At 41.1% G+C, this 21,249-nt stretch overlaps 1 protein-coding gene across 1 annotated transcript; it reads right to left on the bottom strand.

Annotated features, from left to right (window-relative positions):
* Positions 1 to 400: 400 nt before the first annotated feature.
* Positions 401 to 19,701, bottom strand: LOC141051439 (olfactory receptor 6N1-like). Its single transcript, XM_073548369.1, has 2 exons — positions 19,597 to 19,701; positions 401 to 1,363 (listed from the first exon to the last, which is right to left on the bottom strand). The coding sequence occupies exons 1-2, from the start codon at positions 19,699 to 19,701 to the stop codon at positions 401 to 403; spliced, it is 1,068 nt and encodes a 355-aa protein (XP_073404470.1).
* Between the last annotated feature and the right edge of the window lie 1,548 nt (positions 19,702 to 21,249).

Here is a 21,249-nt window from a genome sequence, read left to right on the forward strand (position 1 = left end):
CAAGAGTTTGGACGTGCGGTTTGAAGGACAGGGCATAGTCGAGATTTACTCCTACGCAGTGGATTTCAGGTGCAGGAGAGAGCGTGATGCCATTCACCATAATAGAATAGAATATGAGATGAATTAGCACCAGTTGAAGTGTAATAATGCACAGAAAAATGAAGAAGAGGAGGCAAAGTCAGGCAACTAATGAAGTCCCTACATAAAGTAGTTTCCTGTGGGTCAGGTTAACAAGAAGTACACAGCATCCAGGAAAAAAAACAAAGCCTAAAAGTCAAAGTAGCTAATGAATGTATATTATAGAAACTTACAGCTTTGCAAAATTTATCCTTTTCCAAAAAAAAATGTAAAACAGTCAACCGATGTTAAATAGCCCCATAAAATTGTATCTTATGATTGATCATTTAGGAGTATCCTTTACATGCCATATATGTTTTTTGAGTGAATCCTTAATATCTTTATTTCTCAGGCTGTACACGATGGGGTTCAACATGGGGGTTAACACTGTGTAGAACATGGCCACCAGCGAATCGATATCTGAAGAGTAGGAAGGCTTCGGACGAATGTACATGAAGATTAGAGGCAAGAAATACATGTTCACCACGATGAAGTGGGAGGCGCAGGTGGAAAATGTCCTTCTCCTTCCATCGGCTGAAGCTATTAGTAGGACAGATCTGATTATTTTAACGTATGAGATCACTATTATGGTGAAACATATGAGAAGCACAAGGGCACTTAGCGAAGAACCAACCGTGACATTAAATGAGGTGTCGGCACAAGCCAACTGAAGGATTGGTGGGTGGTCACAATAATAATGATAAATGACATTGGGGCCACAAAAAGGCAACCTAAGAGCTAATAGTATCACTGCAATTGGGGAAATAAAACCCAAGGTCCATGACACCAAGGCCAGTGATAAATAAATCTGCTTGTTCATGATTGAATGGTAACGGAGTGGAGAACAGATGGCCACATAGCGGTCAATAGCCATCACAGAAAGGAGGTAACACTCAATGGCATTACATGACACAAAGAAATACATCTGCCAGAAGCAGCCCTGGAAAGAGATTCTGTCTAGATGCATAGAGAACTTGCCCAACATCTTGGGGATGGTCACAGTGGTGGTCAACATGTCTGCAAATGATAGATTTCTAACAAAGAAGTACATGGGGGTGTGCAGTCTTTTTTCCAATGTAACAAGGATAAATATAAGTCCATTCCCTAATATGGTACAAAGATAGATCAAAAAGAAAATACAAAATAGCAGGATGGAGAAGTTATCGAGGCTTGGGAATCCGAAGATGATGAACTCGGTGACCCGGTTGGAAGAGTCATTGATGGAGTAGAAATTCTGTGTCTTCACCTGAGGGACAAGTAAACAATAATCATATAGACTGTGGTGTATAAATGGTAAAAGTACACTGCCTGACAGAAGTTATGTCGCTTCTCCATGTTATGCATCTAAATGCTTATAACCTGACGTTAAATTCATCCATTGGTTGTATAAATTATTCTTTTGAAAGCTGAAACCCTCCGAAATGTGGTTTAGGTTAAGAAAATAAATTGGCATCAATGCAGAAATATTGATCATTTAATGGACACAGAATGGTCAGATTTTGGCAGGACAAAAGTTTTGTCGGCCACAGAAAGTAATGTGATATTCAAACAAATAATTAACTTAAAATACAAATATATGTTGCATAACATTGGTGAAAGAAGTTGTGGTGCTATTAGAGTCTTATTTAATAGTTTGTGTGACTTCCATCAGCTTGAAGGACTGCATCCATGCGGTTCAACAATGATTCATACAATTTATTAATGACGTCATCAGGAATAGCACAGAATGCAGTCTTACATGCCTCCCAGAGTTCATCTAGATTCTTTGGTTTGGTCTTCCAAGCTTCCTCTTTCATCCTACCCCAAACATGCTCAATGATGTTCATGCCTGGTGACTGGGCTGGCCAGTCCTTGAGCACCTTGATCTTTTTTGCCTGGAGGAACTTTGTGGTAGAGATGGATATGAGATGGAGCACCATCCTGTTGCAGAATTTGACCCCTTTTATGATTTGGAATATAAGAGTTAGCTAATACTTCTTGATATTTTAGGCTATTGATATTGCCTTCCACCTTGCAAATGTTTCGCACACCCCCATACTGAATGTAACCCCATGCCATGATCTTTCCACCACCAAATTTAACTGTTTTCTAGGTGTATTTTGGATCCATACGGGCTCCAGTAGGTCTCCTGCAGTATTTGCGGCAGCTGTGGTGTAATTCTACTGAACATTCATCAGAGAAATCCACCTTCTGCCACTTTTCCAGCGTCCATCTGTTTAGCAGGCTGTGGGACTTTGCAAATGCCACACGGTTTTTTATTTGCCATTTGTTTAGTCCTGGCTTCTGGGCACTGATTCGACCATGGAGGCAACTTCCAGACAGAATCCTACAAACTGTTCTAGTTGACACAGGGACTTGAGGTGACCAGGCCTGTTGGAGCTCTGCTGCAGTGGAAGAGGGGCTGCTATGGATTTTCTAACCAACAAGCGTTCCTCCTGAGCAGTTGTCTTGCGGGGTCTGCTGGACCTGGGCTTGCCAAACACATCTCCAGTCTCTTCAAATCTTTTTTTAATTCTTTGTACTTGACGCTGAGATGCATTAAAGGTGTCGGCCACCTCTGCAGTGGATCTGGTCTTCAGTCTCTTGATAATCCAGGCTTTGGTCGCAGGGTGGATTTTTGCAATGTTGTCAGAGCTCAAGTTGCAGCTCAAGTGAAGGTCTGGGGTGCTGGGTTTCTTTTTATACACACCCACTAATTAACCGATCATTTACTGAGCACAGGTGAGGATGTAAACTAGGATTGGGTGCATTATATGACCAGGTGACAAAACTTCTGTCTTGACCATTCTGTGTCAATTAAATGATCAATATTTCTGCATTGATGGCAATTTATTTACTTAACCTAAACCACATTTCGGAGGGTTTCAGCTTTCAAAAGAATAATTTGTACAACCAATGGATGAATTTAACGTCAGGTTATAATCTTTTATTTACATAACATGGATAAGCGACAGAACTTCTGTCAGGGAGTGTAATATAGACAAAATAACACATTTAAAGGCATGTTTACAGTTCGATTAGACCAGCTCCAGAGGGGTCACTTAAAGGGAATCCGCGAGAATTTTTTGCTATGTAATCTGAGGACAGAAAGAAGTAGGGTTTCAAACACTGAATTCAGAGATGTGTCACTTATTAGGCTTTGTGCTGTCCGTTTTCTTACAATGAAGTTTTTTTTTTCTACTATGACATTATCATTGCTGTGACTAGGGAGCCTCCACCCCCTCCTGTGATAAAAAATCTCAGTAGTAGTAGTAGTATGGGCGGGGTTCGTTTTCTCAGCTCGGCTTCCTGCTGCATCTAAACACGCTGATAGTGTCAAAATGGTTGCACCAAGTTAATTAAGTGATACACTGTTGGATTCAGGGTCTCTTTGCCTACATCAGGATGCTCTCAGATGAGTTATCAAAAGCTTGCTGACAGATTCCTTTAACAGCTTCTTGCCTGCAATGTAAAAGCTGCATAAGGTCCTTTATCATTTAGGCTTCATTTAAAGAACTGTCCATTTTACAAGAGGCAAAAGGAGGACATTTTGCATCTGCTCAGGTTTTCTAATTAATGAAGTTCTGAGCTATGACTTTTATAGATGTCCCCAACAGCACAAACATCAAAAAATCTCTCAAAAAGACCATAGAATCGTAGAGTTGGAAGGGACCTCCTGGGCCATCTGGTCCAACCCCCTGCTCAAGGCAGGATTCGCTAAATCATCCCAGTCAGATGTCTGTCCAGCCTCTGTTTGAAGACTTCCATTGAAGGAGAACTCACCACTTCTCGTGGCAGCCTGTTCCACTCATTGATCACTCTAACTGTCAAAAAGTTTTTTCTAATATCTAATCTGTGTCTCCTCCCATTCAGTTTCATCCCATTGCTTCTAGTCTTTCCTTGTGCAAATGAGAATAAAGTTGATCCTTCTACAATGTGACAGCCCTTTAGATATTTGTAGACAGCTATTAAGTCTCCTCTCAGTCTTCTCTTTTGCAAACTAAACATTCCCAAATCCTGCAACCTTTCCTCATAAGACAGGGTTTGCAGACCGGCCACCATTCTGGTCGCTCTTTTCTGTACTTGCTCCAGTTTGTTGATGTCTTTTTTAAAATGTGGTGCCCAAAACTGGACACAATATTCCAGATGAGGTCTGACCAAAGAGGAGTAGAGGGAAATAATGACTTCATGTGATCTAGACTGTATGCTTCTGTTAATACATCCTAGAATTGCATTTGCCTTTTTTGCTGCTGCATCACACTGTTGACTCATATTCAGTCTGTGATCTATTAGTATACCCAAGTCTTTTTCACATGTGCTGTCACTTAGCCCTATTCCTCCCATTCTATATATGCTTTTTTCATTTTTATTGCCCAGATGTAGTACTTTGCATTTCTCCCTGTTAAAAACCATTCTATTAGTTGCTGCCCACTTCTCCAGTTTATTTAAATCTTTTTGAATCCTCTCTCTCTCTTCTCTAGTATTAGCTATCCCTCCTAGCTTTGTGTCATCAGCAAATTTAATCAGTTTACCCTCAATTCCTTCATCTAAATCGTTGATAAAGATGTTGAACAATACAGGGCCCAGGACAGAGCCCTGTGGTACCCCACTTGAGACATTCTTCCAACTGGATGTGCAGCCATTTACGACCACTCTTTGGGTCCGATCACTAAGCCAGTTATGAATCCACCTAACAGTTGCCTTGTCCATTCCATACTTAGTCATTTTTTCAATAAGGATTGTATGAGAGACTTTGTCAAATGCTTTGCTGAAGTCAAGATATACTATATCTACAGCATTTCCTTGATCCACCCAATCAGTGATACCGTCATAGAAGGAAATTAAGTTAGTCTGACATGACTTATTAGTTACAAACCCATGCTGACTCTGTTTAATCGCTTCATTCTTATCCAGGTATTGACATACATGTTGTTTAATAACTTGTTCAAAGATCTTTCCTGGTATAGAAGTCAGACTCACCGGCCTATAGTTGCCTGGGTCCACCTTCTTCCCCTTTTTGAAGATAGGAACAACATTTGCTCTTCTCCAGTCTTCTGGCACTTCTCCTGTTCTCCAAGAATTTTCAAAGATTATGGAGAGGGGTTCAAAAATTTCTTCTGCTATCTCCTTCAGTACTCTGGGGTGTAATTCATCTGGACCTGGAGACTTGAATTCATTTAGGTTAGCTAAGTGTTTCCTCACTATCTTTCTGTTTATAGATATCCTGAATTCTTCTATTCCCTTAATAGGACAGTGAATAACAGTTTATGTTACATTTCCTTTCTGAGAGAAAACAGATGCAAAATAGGAATTTAAAAGTTCAGCCTTCTCAACATCCTGTCTTACCATTTCATCATTTTCATCCTGTAAAAATCCTATAGCATCTTTGACTTTTCTTTTACTTTTGACATATCCCCAAAATCCTTTATTATTGATTTTGACATCTCTTGCAAGCCTCAATTCATTTTCAGCTTTAGCTAATCTGATTTGTGCCCTGCAGGTTCTGCTGACAGCATTATATTCTTCTTTAGATATAACTCCCTCTTTCCATTTTATAAACATTTTTTTCTTCCTTTTTAGCATGTGCTTAAGTTCTGTTTTCATCCATCCTGGTTTCCTTAAATGCTTCCTATTCTTCCCTCTTTTCGGAATTGTTAACAACTGTGCTTTGAGAATTTCATTTTTCAAGATTTCCCATCCTTCCTGGACATTTTTGTCTTTAAGGATATCCAGCCATTGGATCCCTCCAATTCTCTTTCTGAATCCCTTAAAATCTGCCTTTCTGAAATCTAACCTTGACGTCTGAGTCTTCACAGGTCTTCTGCCTCTAGTTATCCAAAATTCTAAAATAGCATGGTCGCTACCTCCTAGGGTCCCAGCCACTTTTACCTCCTCAACCATTTCCTCCCTGTTTATAAGGATTAGATCCAAGGTAGCAAGGGACCAATGGGGACCAGACAAGTGAAACCCTTAATTCAAGAATTGATGGGCTTATGGTCTAATGAGCTTTACTGATGTAATCTTCTTCCACAACAACCTTACGTGGTTCAAGGTAGATAAAGAAAAAGGAAAAATAAGATATTCACATTATCAGGGCTTATTTTCAAAGCTATCGCCTTCTAAAATTTGAGGTGGAAGAAAAACATAGTCACCTAAGTCTGAAGAGTAACTTTCGAGTTTATCAAAAACAAATTTATTGTTGAGTTCAATGGCAGCCGCATTATATAGCAAAAATACAAATTTGTGAATCTGCTTTTTATACAACCACATATATCAAGTAAGGAGCTGAGAACAAAAATGAATCAAAATGATTGCATTAATAAAACAATAACTGTTGAAAAAACATAATCCCAATAACTTTAACATCTGATACAAAGTAATATATTGTACCACTGATGTTTAAAATGTCTTTCTGTACCACTGTATAATTAAAAACAGTATATATATATATATATATATATATATAAAGCTGAGTGTATGTATTTTTGTGTGTGTATGTATCAAGCCACGCCCACTCCACATAGCCCCAAACACTCCACATAGCCACACTCACTCCATACGCAAAGACCCGCATAATAAATAATATATATATATACTGTATATAATAAATATCTAATCTAATCAATACATATATATATACTGTATATATATATATATATACAGTATATAGATATGTAAAATAAATATCCAATATATATACACACGTGGTGAAAATTGTTGCTACCCCTCGTTTAATGACAGAAAAACCAATAATGGTGACAGAAATAACTTGAATTTGACAAAAGTAATAACAAATCAAAAATCTATGAAAATGAACAAATGAAAGTCAGACATTGCTTTTCAGCCATGCTTCCACAGTTATTGTTTTGTTGCAACAGGTAGCCGAGACCGCCAGTTCCAGCCAGCAGCAGGTCCTGCAAAAGGAGATCAGAACACTGATGCAGAGACAACAGGTACAGCTGTCTGGTGGAGAAGTCGTCAGTGTCAGAGAGAATGATCCATTCCCCATTGCAGTACCCCCAAGGAGTGAAATTTTAATTTGGTGTCAGGCAGCATTAGGCCTCAGGGGTCAAGATTACCAAGCCCTGGTAGAACCAGTGTACTCTGATAGTAGACCCACTATCCTGACAGCCAGAGGGGTAGCTGATGTTCGCAAGTGGATTACCAATACACATCCTGAACTGTGGGGAGAAAGAGGTCCATTTACCCCGGTATGCCACCCTTGCCAAGCTGTTCACTGTCGGTAACAATGCAATACAGGCAGCAGAGCCCTTCCTTCCATTCGACCAGGTGGAGGACAATGGCTCTGAGGGGCAGCTGGAGGATTGGTGTCAGCAGCTACATGTAGGCACTGACTCCACCCCTTTGTACCAAAAGCATGGGGTTTACCAGGTGGTTCGAGAGTATGAGCGGGTCTTCAGCAAACATCCTCTAGACGTTGGGCAGGCAAAAGGGGTCCAACACCATATCCCCACCGGAGTTCATCTGCCCATTAAAGAAAGGTGCTGGCCTGTACCCCCAGCACACCAATGTGCCAAGGAAATGTTACGGGAGATTAAGGAGGCTGGGGTAATCAGAGATAGTTGTAGCCCCTGGGCAGCTCCATTAGTCCATGTTAAAAAAAAGATGGTACCATGAGAATGTGTGTTGACTACTGGCGGATTAACAAAATTACACATAAGGATGCCTACCAGCTACCTAGAATTGAGGAATCATTAGCTGCATTAAGAACCGCTATTTCTCGACTTTAGATCTCACCAGTGAGTATTGGCAGGTTCTCTTGGCAGAGAGCCTCTGTGAGTTTAACTACATGCCATTCGCACTCTGCAGTGCATCGGGGACGTTTCAGCGGTTAATAGAATGTTGCCTAGGACATAAAAACTTTGAAACTGTTCTGCTGTACCTTGGATGACATCATTGTCTTCTCCAAAACCTATGAAGACCACTTGAAGCACTGGGCCAAGGTGTTCGAAGCCCTGTCCAACTTTGGCTTGAAAGTAAAGCCTTCCAAATGCCACCTTTTGAAGCCCAAGGTGCAGTACCTAGGCCATATGGTAAGCATGGAAGGTGTAGCACCAGACTCTGACAAAGTTGCCATTATCTGGGACTGGCAAAGACCTAACAACATCCATGAAGTACAGCAGTTTCTTGGGTTGGTGGGCTACTACAGGAGATTCATCAAGAGCTTCACCAAAATAGCCACACCCCTGCAAGACCTTCTAGTGGGCCAATCAAAGAAGGCCAAGAACAAGAGTCCTCCATTCAAGTGGAACAACAGGCTAGAAGAATCCTTCACTCGGATGAAGCTGGCTCTCACAAGAGATGAAGTCCTGGCCTACCCTTACTATGACCAACCCTTTGTAATTTACACAGATGCCAGCAACGTGGGGTTAGGAACAGTGCTGTCACAAATGCATAAAGACAGAGAGAGAGTGATTGCCTACGCCAGCAGGAAGCTTTGTCCCACTGAAAGGAAACCCGACAACTACAGTTCCTGGAGTTCCTTGCAATAGTCTGGGCGGACAATAATCCGCTAACCCACCTTGAAACAGCAAAGCTGGGTGCACTGTAGCAATGATGGATTGCCCCGCTGTCCAATTACAAGTTTGCCATCAAGTACCGAGCGGATCTAGAAGAACTCGAAGAAATCAAGTTACCAGCTTTCCACCGTCCAGTTGCGGCCCAGTACTCCCAAGGGGTGAGGAACAAGCGCTACATCATGCGAGAGGCCACGTTTAACCCATTGTCCCATAGTGAATGGGCAGAGACACAAGATAGTGACCCAGCCGTGTGCCAATTAAAGGAGTTGCAGACACAAGCTGATTCTTACCCTGGTCCAGATGCTCCACAGGAAACCCAGCAGTTGTGAAAGAAGAAGGGCGTCACAAACTATATCTTATAAACTTTATTCCTCTTTTATAATCATTTTTCATTGGACGCCTAGGGCCATGGACCTGGTCACTGCTGCTGTGACATATCCCCTTAAGAACCAGCCCAGTACCGAGTATCCCCATGGTGGACGCTCCACACTCATCTGTACAACCATTGAAATAATTATTTGAATTCATTTCTTTAATTTCTTGGCCAAATTAGACAAAGTGAGAAACTAGGTCTGAGCTGAAAAAGTAAATTAATGTGTATGCAAAATGTAAATGCGTATAAACACATGACCTTTACACAGAGAAAATCAGAAACAAAAAACAAATATCCTAAAATAGAAAAGTATAAAATAAATTGTGTTAAGGTCATGTGTTTATATGCGTTTACATTTTGCATACACATTAATTTACTTTTTCAGCTCAGACCTAGTTTCTCATTTAGTTCAGTGTGCATTCTGTGCATATAAGGGTGTGACCGCCCTGTTTCTGAGTTGGAAAATCCATCCTGTCTGGCCTATGCTTTTACTGGTGGTTCAGTCCTTCGATCCTTGTTCACATTTACGTCACTTGACAAGTGGAAAGGTTTTAAATACAAGAGTTAGCACTGTCCCACAAGGGTTGCCGTGACGTGGTGGGATGGCTTGTACATTCTTTTGATCAAAATTATGTTTACTAAATACCCTTATTATTATTACTACCTTCATGCAATTTTTGCAATTTATTTTTTACTTTTTTATTTTAGGATATTTGTTTTTTTTTTCTGTTTTTTTTTTTCAAATTAGAGAAAGGTTGCAATAATAAAATTTTAGAAGATTCGGTCAACACTAATTATCATAAATGATAACATTTAGGGTTCAATTTTATCCAAGAGATGTCTACGTCTATACTAGGCCAATTGGTTAAAGCCTTAAAGAGTTCCTCTTTGCAAACATAGTCCTGCTGTCATCAACAGAGGATATGAAAAACAATTACGTTGGCAAATTTCAAAAAAGTACGAAACTAAAGTCCAAAGAGTTTATCACTCAGTGAAGAAAGATCAGAAAGAAGTGTTATGTCATATGAATATCGAAAGTAAATTCTTAGCAATTTTACCAATTTTTAAGATTATTTCCCAAAGGCATCCATTTTTATTTGCTTTAATGTAAAGAGGAGGTTCCCTTTCATGGCACATCAGACTGTTAACCACTGCACCAACATGTGAAGGGCCTGCTCATAATATTGAGGGTCCTAGTGAGTGCATGAGGGGCTGAAGATGATGTATTCTGAATAAGGTAGAAGATGGCCCAGTGAAGATCGAACTGGAGAAGGCAACTGGACCAGAGAGGAGCTGCACAACAGGATATGTGAGGGCTAGCTCAACATATGTATTTTTTTTAGTTTTTAACCCCTTCACAGCATTTTATAATCCAGGAGGATATGCCAGAAGCTAATCTCTAAAATATTTATTCAAGTCAAACCATTTTTCTTTTTAATTCTTTATTTAAGTACGGTATATCAGGGAAATTGGTACAAACAGTTAGAAAATAGTTACACATCAGCATTTAGTTGATCCGATGATAAGGGAATAAAAGGGGGGGGTGGTTGGGAAGTAAGGGGAGGGGGTCATGGGGCAAAGGAGAAGATACGGAAGGGGTTGTGGGAGTTCAAAAACATTGGTTAGGTTGTGTTATCTCTACCAAACAAGGTACCATAGGGGGAATTACCAACTATAAACAACAAAAGGGGAGGTACACATAATTGAATACTATAACATATAGCAAAGCTAACAAATTCGCCAGGAGGTAAGAAGACATATGGTCAATTATGGTGAGCAGAATTAATGATAGTGCAAATGTGACAATAAGGAGGCTTAGACTCACAGAGAGTATGGACATATATAAGCTATGTCTTTCCACTTGAATTATAACTATGTAATTGCTTCCAAGGAGCCCAAGTTTTGCTATATATTTCGTGGGTGCGTGCTTCCCAGCTGGTGAGTTCTTCCAGGCGGGAAACTTGATTCACTTTAGAGATCCATTCCTGGAAAGAGGGAGGAGACTCGTCCTTCTAGTGTAGAGCGATTAAGTGTTTTGCTGCACTGATTAGTAAAGGGAGAAGACCATGTTTCAATGGTTTAAAGCTTTTGGATGGGCATGACAAAAGAGCTTCTACAGCCTGTAGGTCAGAATGTGAGGAGGTGTCGCATTGTATGTTAGAAACGCGTATATCTGCACAGAGATTGAAGCTTCAGAGACTGGGAGTTCTGTGGAAACTGTTTGGGTAAGAATACAAGGACAGAACGATGGAAAGGACACCATTGTAGACATTTACTACAGGCCGCCTGTGCAAGCTGAAGATATGGATGAACTCTTTATGCATCAAATGGCCAAGTTCTCCAAAAAATATGACATAGTTGTCATGGGAGATTTCAACTATCCAGACATTTGTTGGGAATCTCTCTCAGGCAAAACTAACAGGTCAAGGAAATTCTTATCCTCTCTTGCTGACAACTTTATCTTCCAAAAGGTAGGGGAGAAAACAAGGGGAACTGCTACCTTGGATCTAATCCTTATAAACAGGGAGGAAATGGTTGAGGAGGTAAAAGTGGCTGGGACCCTAGGAGGTAGCGACCATGCTATTTTAGAATTTTGGATAACTAGAGGAGGAAGACCTGTGAAGACTCAGACGTCAAGGTTAGATTTCAGAAAGGCAGATTTTAAGGGATTCAGAAAGAGAATTGGAGGGATCCAATGGCTGGATATCCTTAAAGACAAAAATGTCCAGGAAGGATGGGAAATCTGGAAAAATGAAACTCTCAAAGCACAGTTGTTAACAATTCCGAAAAGAGGGAAGAATAGGAAGCATTTAAGGAAACCAGGATGGATGAACACAGAACTTAAGCACATGCTAAAAAGGAAGAAAAAAATGTTTATAAAATGGAAAGAGGGAGGCATATCTAAAGAAGAATATAATGCTGTCTGCAGAACGTGCAGAGCACAAATCAGATTACTAAAGCTGACAATGAATTGAGGCTTGCAAGAGATGTCAAAATCAATAATAAAGGATTTTGGGGATATGTCAAAAGTAAAAGAAAAGTCAAAGATGCTATAGGATTTTTACAGAATGAAAATGATGAAATGGTAAGACAGGATGTTGAGAAGGCCGAACTTTTAAATTCCTATTTTGCATCTGTTTTCTCTCAGAAAGGAAATGTAACATCAACTGTTCTTCACTGTCCTATTAAGGGAATAGAAGAATCCAGGATATCTATAAACAGAAAGATAGTGAGGAAACACTTAGCTAGCCTAAATGAATTCAAGTGTCCAGGTCCAGATGAATTACACCCCAGAGTACTGAAGGAGATAGAAGAAGAAATTTTGGAACCCCTCTCCATAATCTTTGAAAATTCTTGGAGAACAGGAGAAGTCCCAGAAGACTGGAAAAGATCAAATGATGTTCCTATCTTCAAAAAGGGGAAGAAGGTCGACCCAGGCAACTATAGGCCGGTGAGTCTGACTTCTATACCAGGAAAGATCTTTGAACAAATTATTAAACAACATGTATGTCAGTACCTGGATAAGAATGAAGTGATTAAACAGAGTCAGCATGGGTTTGTAACTAATAAGTCATGTCAGACTAACTTAATTTCCTTCTATGACGGGATCACTGATTGGGTGGATCAAGGAAATGCTGTAGATATAGTATATCTTGACTTCAGCAAAGCATTTGACAAAGTCTCTCATACAATCCTTATTGAAAAAATGACTAAGTATGGAATGGACAAGGCAACTGTTAGGTGGATTCATAACTGGCTTAGTGATCGGACCCAAAGAGTGGTCGAAAATGGCTGCACATCCAGTTGGAAGAATGTCTCAAGTGGGGTACCACAGGGCTCTGTCCTGGGCCCTGTATTGTTCAACATCTTTATCAATGATTTAGATGAAGGAATTGAGGGTAAACTGATTAAATTTGCTGCTGACACAAAGCTAGGAGGGATAGCTAATGCTAGAGAAGAGAGAGAGAGGATTCAAAAAGATATAAATACTTTAAACTGGAGCAGTGGGCAGCAATTAACAAAATGGTTTTTAACAGGGAAAAATGCAAAGTACTACATCTGGGCAATAAAAATGAAAAAAGCATATACAGAATGGGAGGAATAGGGCTAAGCAACAGCACATGTGAAAAAGACTTGGGTATACTAATAGATCACAGACTGAATATGAGTCAACAGTGTGATGCAGCAGCAAAAAAGGCAAATGCAATTCTAGGATGTATTAACAGAAGCATACAGTCTAGATCACGTGAAGTCATTATTTCCCTCTACTCCTCTTTGGTCAGACCTCATCTGGAATATTGTGTCCAGTTTTGGGCACCACATTTTAAAAAAGACATCAACAAACTGGAGCAAGTTCAGAAAAGAGCGACCAGAATGGTGACCGGTCTGCAAACCCTGTCTTATGAGGAAAGGTTGCAGGATTTGGGAATGTTTAGTTTGCAAAAGAGAAGACTGAGAGGAGACTTAATAGCTGTCTACAAATATCTAAAGGGCTGTCACATTGTAGAAGGATCAACTTTATTCTCATTTGCACAAGGAAAGACTAGAAGCAATGGGATGAAACTGAATGGGAGGAGACACAGATTAGATATTAGAAAAAACTTTTTGACAGTTAGAGTGATCAATGAGTGGAACAAGCTGCCACGAGAAGTGGTGAGTTCTCCTTCAATGGAAGTCTTCAAACAGAGGCTGGACAGACATCTGACTGGGATGATTTAGCGAATCCTGCTTTGAGCAGGGGGTTGGACCAGATGGCCCAGGAGGTCCCTTCCAACTCTACGATTCTATGATTCTTTGATTCTATGAAGTAAGGAGCTGTAATTTTTTTAAGTTCTCGATTAATATCCAACCAAAAGCCACTAAGCACCGAGCAGTCCCAAAAGATGTGGGTGTGGTGACCCGTATGCGTATGACATCTTCAGCAAGTGCTAGTTTCTGATAGGCCCATATGATAAAGTTTGGCTGGTGTCTTATGCCATCTAGTTAGGATTTTAAAAGAGTTTTCCTGGAGGAGGATACACCTAGGGAACACCCGTATGTTTTAGTAAGATTTTGGAAATTTGTTCCTCAGAGAAATTGATATTGAGTTCTGACTCCCAGGAATAAATGAAGTAAGGTTTAAGTGTGGAAGAAGGGGTGATAAGATGGGAATATACATTAGACGGGAGATGGTCTTTAGTCTCGGAGGTGGCAATTTAGTGAGCATATCCAACCAGGACCAGCTAGAGTTAGATGGGTATTGTTTTCTAAATTGACAAAGTGTCTGTCTAATGTGTTGTTGCTGGAGGAAGTTTTTGGGTTGAGCAAGGGCATTTCGAGGCCTGTTGTTACCCTTCAGAATCTTATTATCATAGAAACGGTTAAAGTTTTCCTTAGGTAGTGTGGACCAAAGATTATAGGGATCATTAAAATTAGGATCAAGGAGATATGGCATGGAGCCAATGGGTGACAGTGCAGATGGAAAATAAGTAATTGTAAGTTCATCAATCATTAGGCGTCTAATCTGGAGGGTAGTTGTGAGAGTTTTGTCTAATTTAAAGGCCTCAGGGGGTTTTGCTCGAGACCATAGATATGGTATCCTTTTAACACCTAATAAAGCCAAATCCAGATCATCTCGACTTCCCTTCTCCCAATTAAAAACTATTCTCAACCATCTACCCAAGTGTATAGCTTTGTAATAGATGTGAGGGTCCGGGATTCCCAGGTCTCCCGAAGAATTCGGGTATTAGAGGAATTTAAATGGTAATCTCGCTTTTTTCATCAAACCAATTTTTTTTTGCAAAATTGAAGGCAAATTAAAATTGTGTAAAACAAGTTTCCCGTCTTCAATTCCAACTCTTCCAGAGGCAAGAAATTAACTCTGTCATTCACGGATTGTATCAGTTACTCACCATAGGCAGCGATTGGCTGCAGCTGGTCACATGTCTGCTGTGCTGAAAAATTATCACTGCCGCAAGAAATAGAGACTGGTTGGGGACAGGGAAGCGTGGAAGCAAAAACCAGCGGGGTATGGTTGAGATGAGCATTACTTATACAATTTTACACCATTCTATTAAAAAATAAAATCCAAGTGGACAATTACTGTGAACTCCCCCTAGTAGTGAATGCGAACACTTTTTTTTTTTTTTCAACATTTTTTATTTTTTGGGTGCCACTATGCAGGAGATTTGGAGCTTTGAGTGGTCAGTAAAAGAAGTTCCTGATCCCTACGGTACGGTATATGACAATATAAATCAGCACAGAATAAAATAAATATCATTTTCATCAGAACTTTCTTTGTTGCCTGAAATAAAGGCCTACATTACAAAATAATATCACATGGTAGGCGGAAGCCCCTTTACCGGTTTGCGTAAGTCCCAAGATCTTCAAGTTTATCCTTTGAAGGGAAAGAGGTGTGAAGTACATGAAGCCTCAACAGATACACTTGGACTTACATTTTTCTGGTGAATTCCCATAGCACGAGGAGTTGTATCACTGCAGAGATAAGCGCAATGTCCTAACGGTGTACAATGAGCCGGCAGCGGGACCGTGCCTCCACCTGCGCAGGATCTCATCGTCCTAAAGGAGACTCCTTTATAGAGAAAGTTGAGGGCTTTCTTTCCTCTCATGGGGTTGGTTATTATTAGGATCACTTTTAATTAATATCCACATGGGACTCTCCTTACTCTTGTTCTGTTTGTGAAACGTGAAAAATAATTACATCTCCAGAGACCAGGTCTAATACAATGATATGAAAATAAAAACTAAAGGAATAAATTGAATACATATCATGGTTTGAGATGAGCAGATTTTTAAAGAATGAAATACGCTATGAATTTCCCTGAAAATTCAGAAGATTCCAATGAATCCGAATATTTGGGGATTTGATCTGCGCAAAACCAGTAAAATGACAGTCAGCTGACAATTTGCTATATTCTTAAGGTCAGGAGGGGATTAAAAAATAGTTCTTAATCTTTTACTTATCTTCATTTTCTCTGCCCTTTTCCTACTGTCATGGCTGTGTCAGGTGTGACAGACAGTCATCCTGGATCTGGCTGTAGAAGGTCAATGCAATTAGGTCTACAAGAACCTTCTTCATTTTTGGATCTCTGTTATGAAGTGATATCCTTCTCCTTCTAGAACCCAACAGTTACCTCCACCTTCTGCTGCTAATTAACACACCCTTGCTGAAGGTTTAAATATTTTCAGTCTCTCAAGAAAGGTGCTGGCGTTAGCTCAATTTCCCTCTGGTTGGAAGTACTAGCAGTCGGCTAGTGTCTTCTTGGTGTACTCCTGAAGGATTGCTGGTGTGATATCTCCATGGTCTTCTTAAGCTAAGTGTATCCCGTCATTTGTCCATGCTCTCTGTCTTTAGTTGTGGTGGGGGCTGACTTATCCAGGGCCTATCGCTAGCGTCATGCACGGTTCAGGTTCCTGCTCAGCGAAAGCTGCAGAACCTATTTAGGGACATCAATACCCCCTTCCCTTGTGTTTGAGCTTCCCCTCACTCTCCCCCGTTGTGGTGCATCTTGCTTCTCCCTCACCCACTGCGACATATACCTATCCTGACACACCATATATGGATATTGGTTTCCATGGCATTTTTGAGCCATGACGTATTTCCTGTCATTGTACGCCGACGCATGCAAATGGCCTTCAACTATGGTTAAGCACTGGAGTATATGTCTCTGGATTGTAATTCACCGCTGCTTTAGCTGGGTTAGTGGCATAACTGTACGCCAACAAGATGCGCAGTAATTTTGTGTATCTGTTCACATGGCAACTTGGAGCCGTGACGCACTTCCTGTTACCATACGCCAGCGCATGCGCAGTGTCTCCGACTTTGGTTGATCATCGGTGTGTGTCTATGGACATCAATCTATCCCTACGTTAGCCTGGTAAGTGGCGCAGCTGTGCGCCATGATTCATCACACTCCACATATATAAGGACATGTTTGTGCTGAACTCATTACCCCTGACGAAGCCACTGCGGGTGGCGACACGCGTCGGGTATTTTTTCCTCCCTGATTTCGCTCCACATGGGCTCTGTGCTCTGATGCCATCATTTCACATCATTACCTATGGGGTATTGATCCTGTCCATTATTGTGCATGTGCTTATGTCGTTTTTGTGGGTCTGAGAATGCATTTATTTGATGATGTCTATTGATTTTTGATTTCTAACAATTTCCTGGGGTGTCTTTTTTTCCCTTCATGTATTGAGGTTGGTGGGTGGTACCTCATGCTCACGCACTTTTATATCCCCCTGGAAGCTTTTTTACTCAGACTTAGCCACAAGTTGGTATGCTGTTTATATAGGCAGGTTTCCTGTGGAGTGTAATTACAGGGTGTAGGTTCTATTGTGAGCCAGGGTATACCATTGTCATGTCACATGGGTGACTTTTTAATGTTTTTAATTTGTGTGTGGTTTATACATGTCCAATAAAAGTTGTTTATCTAAACGCTAATTATTTGTCTGTGGTGATCCCCCCGCCTATAGCCCATCCCTGCTTCTTTGTTATGTTCAATTCAGTCTCTTTGAATGGGCTGGGGTTGGATCCCACTTTGTTATTTAACTATTGTGGTGCCCCTACTCTTGGTTTGCATGTAACATTGTTAGTGGTCGCTTCTTTCTTCCACTATTTCTAGGTGTGGCACACTGTTGGTTGGCCTCCCAACCTTCATTATATTAGTAATAATAGTTTTTTGTATTTACAATTTTACTGATTATGGATTTAGCGGCTAGAGAGGCAGCTTGGAGTACCCAGGCTAATGGGCTTTTTGATACCACACCTACACCATCGGGTGATATCTGTATTGGAGACACTGACTTTCAGAATGTTTAAAAGGAATTGATGGGACTAAACAAGTCACTCACCAAGACATGGTGGAATGTGAAAACATTGGAGGAGTACAAAAGGTTTGGATTGGTTCCCAGAGGTTTGAGAGTCCAAATTTTCCCTGCATGGGAAGCTGATGTGGACTTCCAAAAAACCTGGGAGAGTGGTCTATTGAACTGTTCTAAGATAATCATTGATATGCTTATACAACATGATCAAGGTATTTTGATTGTGATCAAGGATAAAATTAAGGCCCTTGAGGCGAGGTTGGGCAGATTTGACAAAAAATCTCTGGTGGAACCATTTCAAATCCAACTCAAGGCCACCATTGATAGATTTGAGAAGGATGTGATTGGGGGTAAGAAACAGAAATTCATAAGGGATCAAACAGACTTTGAAAGTGGACGTGCTTATAAGTGGGTACATAGGGGCAATAAGAGGGTCACTAGAACCAATGATGGGGCCATCAGTAATGTGGCCAATCTGCATGAACTCCCCTCGAGCGACGTTTTTTTGTCACCCGTGCCAAGCGACGCCGAGGGCGTACCAGGAGGGGCCGACGCAAGAGGCTCCACACTAAGAAAGCGGACCCGCAATTACAGGACTTGGTCTCCCAAATACAAGCGGGAGACCCGACAAAACAGGAGACGGTGATGCCCCTGCCTGTTGTGGGGACCCTCTCTAATCCCGGTAAGCTACAGATTATTAATCTATCATCTTACAGTCTCTCATACTGAGACTGCTGTGTTGGAGAAGGGTCTCTCTTTTTGTCCAACTAATGGTTTGGACAAGTTCACCTTGATCAAAGATTTATATCTGTTTTGCAGACAGCTGACGTTCAAACTTCTATACCATCAGCCCTCTATGATTGATGATTTGCCCATGATGGAAAGACAGGCCTTTAGATATCTATTAGATCTACTTGATGAAAATGACGCTGGACCTCTGAGAAGGCGTTTTCAGGGTAGGTTACCATCCCAGGCCACCCCAAAATTTTCATTGTTCCCAGCGGTACAAATTTTCTTTGATACTGTATGTAGGGAAATTAATGTCCTTAAGTTAGATCCTAATAGTGGTAGAAATCTGAGTAAGCTCGAACAGGTGGTCATCGCAAGACTAGGGTCTAATCGTGACTTTGTGATCCGCTAGGCGGATAAAGGTGGCAACCTGGTTATCTGGCCGGTGGATCTGTGTCTAAATGAGGCGAAACGCCAATTAACAAATTCCAATTGCTATCAGGTTTTACCCTCTGACCCTTCTTCTGCCTTTAAGGCTAAATTGGATAGACTGCTGGATTCTGCCTTGGGGTGCCACATCATCACCAAACGGGAAAAGGACTTCATGACGAATCATCATCCGCAGATTCCGACTTTCTACATGCTTCCAAAGGTCCATAAGTCCCTCCAGGCACCTCCAGGTAGGCCTATTGTGTTCAGGATTGGTGGCTTGTTGGAACGTCCCTGCATTTATGTTGATTTTTTCTTACAGCCATTGGTGACTTCACTCAAGTCGTTTGTGAGAGACTCCACCTTTTTAATTCAACAGTTACAGGATCTCACAGTTACACCTAGCGTGTGGCTTGTAACATTAGACGTGGAATCGCTGTATACATGTATACGTCATGATCTCGGCATTCAAGCGGTTTCTTTCTTCCTGGATCAGCACTCCACGGGAGACAGAAAACATGACTCGCTTCTACTGGACTTGCTTTTTTTCATCTTAGATAAAAATCATTTCATTTTTGATCGGGTCCACTATAGACAGGTTACCGGCACCGCGATGGGCACACGTTGTGCGCCCTCGTATGCAAATTTATTTCTAGGTTGGTGGGAGGTCACCACAGTGTTCTGCATGGAGGCATTCTCCAGGTACATTACCAACTGGTATCGTTATATTGATGATATACTGTTTTTTTGGACAGGCACCCTGGATGATTGCCGGTTATTTGTGGACTCCTTGAATGTCAATCCTTGGAACATCCGATTGACTTCATACTTCTCACAAAGTGAGGTGGAATTTCTTGACCTCAAACTTTCCCTCAATGGATCTCGGATCACTACAACTCTTTATCGGAAGCCTACGTCCACAAATAGTCTACTACACTTCACAAGTTTTCATCCTCAACATCTTAAAAAGGGCATCCCCAAAGGCCAATTTTTTCAGGCCAAAAGAAATTGCAGCAATAGAGATGACTTTTTGACTCAAGCGCGGGACTTGACCTGTCGGTTCAAGGACAGGGGATACCCCAAAAAGGTAATCTCGGATGCTTTCAGGACAGCTAGAGATATGGATAGGAATAGGCTGTTACAGTCACGCACCAAGGGTCCCCCCAAACCACTGGGTATAATAACCACCTACAACAACCAGTGGCATGATATTAGGGGTATCCTTTCTAGGCATTGCGGAATTCTCCTTAGTGAGCCAAGATTAAAGCCCCACATTTCCACACTACCAAATTTGGTGGCGAGGAGGGCTAGAAATCTTAAGGACTGTTTGAGTCACAGCCATTTCAAACGCCCTGTCACAAGGCTTAACAGGGGTATACGGCTAAGAGGGACTTTTCCTTGTGGGAATTGTAACATCTGTCCCTATATGGTCAATGATAATTCTTTGACTCTCCCCTTCTCTCCTTTCCAGATTACGACTGAATCATATTTCAACTGCAAATCATGCTTTGTAATCTATGCCCTTGTATGTCCCTGTCCGAAGGTATACGTGGGACAGACCACCCAGGAACTGAAGGCGGATGCAGCAACACTTTTCAAATATCACTACGGCCAAAAAGGACAAAGAGATGGGCAACACGCTCACGTCAGTTGCCTCGCACTACCTTGCGGCACACAACTCACAGTGGCATGGAACAAGGATTCTGGGATTGGAGTCTGTTAAACCAGACATTAGGGGGGGGGATATAACATTAGAGCTCCTTAGACGAGAATCCAAATGGATTTTTAATCTGAACTCTCTAGCTCCGGTTGGCCTAAATGAGGATCTGCTATTTACAGGGTTTTACAAACAGAATTGATCTTCACCTCTGTGCTGCATATTTCAGGACTCTTTTGCCCTTTGAACTATTGTGGATTGTTTTATTAGGTGAGGTCATTTGTGCTCTTCATGTGTATGTTTTTCTCCATCTTTATATAAACAGCATACTAGCTTTGTTTATCCATCTATGTTAAGGATATGATTTATTCATTATCCCTTGAGTATGTTCCCTGACCGTTTTGACACCTTGCAAATGCTATTGTTGTTACTTAGTTTTAAGGGTGTATGTTGTACAGATGTGCCCACTGTATCGGAGCACCGAGGTCCATACTTTGCTCTGTGGATGAAGTTTGGCCCATTATGGACCATTACCACTCTTGAAGGCTACTTAGCATAGTCAAATAGTATGTTGCCTAATACTGTCTTGAAATGACATT

Source organism: Dendrobates tinctorius, unplaced genomic scaffold (genome assembly GCF_039654945.1).
Source record: "Dendrobates tinctorius isolate UK_male_01 unplaced genomic scaffold, ASM3965494v1 ptg000157l, whole genome shotgun sequence".
Classification (NCBI taxonomy): Eukaryota; Metazoa; Chordata; class Amphibia; order Anura; family Dendrobatidae; genus Dendrobates; species Dendrobates tinctorius.